General features: G+C 34.4%; 1 protein-coding gene across 1 annotated transcript in view; it reads right to left on the reverse strand.

Annotated features, from left to right (window-relative positions):
• Positions 1–3,192, reverse strand: part of LOC132185812 (uncharacterized) — a 10,981-nt gene extending 7,789 nt beyond the window's left edge. Inside the window, exon 1 of the mRNA XM_059599604.1 lies at positions 3,089–3,192. Coding sequence (XP_059455587.1) covers positions 3,089–3,159 — 71 coding nt within the window. The 5' untranslated portion in view covers positions 3,160–3,192. The remainder of the gene's footprint in view (positions 1–3,088) is intronic.
• Positions 3,193–5,029: the final 1,837 nt, after the last annotated feature.

Genomic DNA, 5,029 nt, shown 5'->3' on the forward strand with positions numbered 1-5,029 from the left:
AGCGTCTTGCATGCTTTGACATTTTTTTGGGGGTAGTGACATTGCAACTGCTAACTCATTGATTTTGTCCATGATATTATCAATCCAGGGTTTAACAAGCATCAAAATTTAAATCAGAGTGAAGGTAATTTGAAATGCACCTTTGATCGTGCACTTGTGCGTGGAGCCGTGGCTGGAGATCTTGCCTACCGATTTCGGCGTCTGGCTACACCGGCAGAACGTATGTGTTCGAATGTGGATGGGTGCTGGGGTTTTTTTGTGCGGAGAAGACTCTAATTTATGGAGTGTGAGATGGCCAGGTCCCTCTATGAGGCACATAACGCTAAATTGGAACCTGCTATAAAGCTGTTTACAGAGCTCTATCTCTATACATAGGGTGGCTCTGTTTTCCTCGTGTGGAGCAGATGGAAGTGAAAGTCTTTGCAGAGATTCTTTGTTGAGAAGATGGAGAATCGTGAGGCAATCGGGCAATAGTGCTAGTTGGGTGTATTCGTGAGAAGAGAAGGACGATACTTTGTTCAGAACAGGGAGAATCATGAGAGAATCGGGCAATAGTGATAGTTGGGCGAATTCGTGAGAAGAGAAGGACGATTCTGCAGGCTTAGGTTTGAGGGTTTACGGTACTGGTGGGTCTGACTCGACCATGGCGAAAGATGACGGAGCGCACTTGCAGGGGGAAATTTCTTTCTCGCAGTGGATTGTCAAAGGAAAAGACTAGAGAAAGCATTCGAGTTGGAAGTGGGCAAGATGGTCAATCCTCGAAAATTTTGAAGTTGAAAATTCAACTTTGCTGGTCAATACGTACGACCGGTCAGAAAAGTGAATAGTAGCTGGGCACAAACCCGGTTGCCAAATGAACCCATTCAGTTTTCACTATCTCACAAGATTCTAAACGGACCAGCATGCATAATGCAATGGCTAGTAATGACGTGTGTAATATTCACAAGAATAGCAATATTGCAGTGAATCAGTGATGAATTGAAGCATGCATGGCAATGTATCAGAGGGGCTTGGCATGCATCGGTCTGGCGATCAATGCAGACGAATCAAATGGACCACGTGACCAGGTTGCCTTTGATAAATAAAAATTAAAGAAAAAAACATAAATCTCCAACATCCTATAAGAGCATCTAGGTAAATTCTTCATAATACTCAAATTTAATTATTATTAGTATTTTATTTCTCTCAAGCATAATAGTCAATTTGTAATTTTTTTCTTCTAATATGAATAATAAATAAGTTAAGCATATTCACTATTCACACCATAAACTTTGTTTATTATTATTTTTCTCTTTCATTTCTTTATTTTACTCCCCCATCCTCTTTCTTTCACACTATCTACCACACAAAATAATATTTTTTTTAAAATAAATAGGTAATTTAAAATTTGTAATTTTTTCAATAATTATTTTACCTACTTAAGATGCTCAAATAATATCTCCGAAAAAACTTAATAGCACGTCCAAGAATAAGGTTCCGTTTACTTCGACGTAAAATGGTATCCAGAAAATGATTTTCGTATTTTACGGTGTTTACTTCGACGTAAAATAATGGTCAACGGAAAATATTTTCCTTTTGACCGAAATTTATTCTTTAATTTCCGAGACCCCAGCGGGACCTGCCCGGAACTTGACCGGGACCCGCCCGGGACTTGCCCGGAACCCCAGGGGGACCAGCTCGGGACTTGCCTGGCATCCGCCTAGGACCTACCTTGGACTTGATCGGCTCATTAGTCGCGAGATTCTCTTACCCTCCAAGATGTTTTAGTAACCTATTCATTTGTGCTAGCAGAGCAGCTTGAGACGCTTGTAATTTCTTGCTTGTAATTTCTTCATTTCTGCCTGCATAGCAACTTGTGATTTCTTGAACTTATTATATTTCTCTAGTGATTCAGCTAGTTTCTTTTCAATTTCTAGCTATTTAGCCCAGCTTTTATCATGGTTGTGAAGCTGGCAGTGTAGCACGCTGTTGAGAAACTTGACCGGGTAAGTATGGCACGACAACCCTTTCCTCTAACATATCCTAAGCAATGTCCTCCTAAGTACCTTTTAATTGGTCCATAGTCCAATTCGGCCTAGTCTTGGATTGCATCATCCCCTATTAAGGCCTTGTTTGTGAAACCCCATCTCATCCCCCTACATTCCCCCACATTTCACTACACTATTCACTTCATTTTTTTCAAAAAAAATATTCTTACTTTTATTTCAAATCAATCACTTTTTATATCAAATAATTTACTATTTATTACTATTCAAATAAAAAAATCATTACAAAATAATATTTTTCACTTTTTAATACCACTTTTTAATTTCTCCATATCAATCATTATTATTATTCTTTTTTTATATTTTTACACATGAACAGTGCCATGGTGGGGGGTGTTGTTTAACATACACCCCTAAGCCACCGTGCATCTCCCGGATGTTTTACATGTCTTCTATGTTGGATCCTTACTTCTCTCTTACATATCTTCTATCTTGAATGATTTTCTTGTGCCGATAAACTAAAAAAAAGTTTAAACCTTTCAAATAAGGTTAATCGTAGCAAAAAAATGCTGCGGTAGTAAAACTTAGCTGTTTAGAGCATCCACGGTGACCTCCCTAAAACAAAGTTTAAGCCAAATTTTGGCTAAATGCTTTCAATAGGTAGCGTGTAGAGAATGCTCCATAGTTGTTTCTTAAATTCCTAGTTATGTAACTTTGTATAACATTTCTGTTGCTCACAATCTAATTCTTTCTTTTATGTTCATCTTGGGCAGTGCAAGTAATTCATCAAAAGCCAGATATTTTCTAAATTTGATTTTGTACCAATGGAAGGTTGGGTCTCATGGGTTAAGAAGGTTTGAATTTGTGCGTTCTTCATAAACAAAACCTTGGCTTATATATTGTATAGTTACATGGGGGTTTAAGTTTTCTAAGTTCATCAACAAAACTTCAACTTAATTTCATTTTCTAATATTGTATTTTGAGTATCAAACAAAATATAAATAAGAAATGGATATGCAAACAAATAATAGGAATTTAATCTAAAATTAAACAGATGAAAAAATTAAGACATACATTTTAGGGAAAAAAATATATATATATACCTGTGAAGTTTTTTCTTTCCCAATCCTCCCATTCCTAAGATAAAAGTTGTAGGATTTTTTCCAAATTTCATGTTGACATGCGGAAGAGAGAAGGGGTTGAACAGTTTTAGCTTCATCTCTTCTTAGACATTGAGAAAGTGGAAAAATATGCCTACGGGGATGGCTTGTTAAATAAAGGCCAACTTACTTGCTAGCTGTCTGAGTATGAGAAAGTAGATGTGACGTGGCATTTTGCTCCCGTTGAGGTAAATAAAGAAAAATGTTAAAATCTAATAAAAATTTTATATTTTACTCATAAAAGATCAAGTGGTAAAATGTCACATTTTTTATTTTTTATTATTTATTATTATTTTTTTAATTTTGAAATCAATCTAATTTTATTAATAGTGGTTAAGAGCATAAAAGCTCTTACAATCACAGGATATGCAGTTATGCAAGATCATAGCCGAAGCTAAAAGATTACACGTCAAAAAATTGAAAACATAACAGATCTTATAATGAAAAACTAATCTATAACGTCAAACATCAACTATCACAGTCCGATCTTTAGATTATAGAAGAGATCTGCTAACGCAAACTGCTTTCGGGAGGACATGAAGCAATTTTTCAAGTATGAGCAAAATACTCACACCCAAACCATTCCCCTCTTGATCCAAAAGCCAAAAGCATTATTTACGTCCTCAGCTCAACGACTAGCAACATAAAATAAAAACAATAACAACAACAACAAACAAATAACAAATAACAAAAAAAAAAAAAAAAAACAAAAACAAAAACAAAAACCCCCACGAGTAGTAGTAGAAAAGCACGACATCATAAACATCTTTTCGAAAGATACACCTTGGCTGAAGAAAATGATCAGATCTAACATTGAAGAGACTAGATCTCGATCTATAAACTAAATCTAAGACTGGTGAACCCTACAGAGAAGATGCCAAATATTGCTACCATGAAAAGAGATGAGAAAAGATTTAGATTTCATCTTTCCTCCTCTTGAAGTTTTTCTTTGTGTTTTCTTTAGGTAAAAAGAGTGATGTCACATTATATTTTTAGTGGAGAGAAAAAAAAAAATGATGTGACATTTTGCCAAAGTAAATTTTTATAAGCAAAATATAAAATTTTTATTAAATTTATCATATCTCAAATAAAAATGTCAATAATACATTTATTTTCCTTTTTACATTTCCTTTTAAAATCTCAAAACACAAGTACTTCCCAATATTTCGCTTTTTCTTTTTTTTTTTAAATGTGCAAAATCAAATTGATTTTTGTTTTTTTATTCAAATAAGTTTGGTTACTATTTTTTATATCAATTATTTTAGTTATAAATAAATTCTAGATGAAAGAGAAGAGAAATATAAAGTTTTTTTTTTATATTAAAAAATATTAAAGAAATTTAGAGTAACACTTTCGTTTCTCTACATGTTTTTTTAATTCAGAGAACACCAAAATAATTTGTTTTATGTAATTTTTTTTAAAAAAAATTTACATTTAAAAAATAAAATAAAATAAAATATAGAAAAAGCTAATGCTTTTAACTCAACAAGACGACTATTAGTTACGCAGAATCACGGGGGTAACAGGGGATCATTGATGGCATGTCCAAGAAAAGATACGCAGAATCAGTATTTTTGTCAGGTAGTGGGGAACAGCGCATGCATGATTCAGATAAAAAATGTCATAGTCAAAAGCAAGTACCTTCGAAGTGATGTAGAGCAGAACCAGATGAAGAGAAAAGGCCCAGAAAGTTGATAAGGCAGAAAGCAGATGACGTATTTCTTGGGGCTGGAGTTGGGCAATAGGAGATGAATGGTCTTGATAGCTATGTTTGGGGAGAGCGTGGCCTGGCACCGTAGCTGGAACGGCACTGTTTCAGCTACAGTGTCAACTGACACGTGGTACTAGAAATTAATTAATTTTTTTTAATTTTTTTTTTAAATC

This window comes from Corylus avellana, chromosome ca6, assembly GCF_901000735.1.
Source record: "Corylus avellana chromosome ca6, CavTom2PMs-1.0".
Taxonomy (NCBI): domain Eukaryota; kingdom Viridiplantae; phylum Streptophyta; class Magnoliopsida; order Fagales; family Betulaceae; genus Corylus; species Corylus avellana.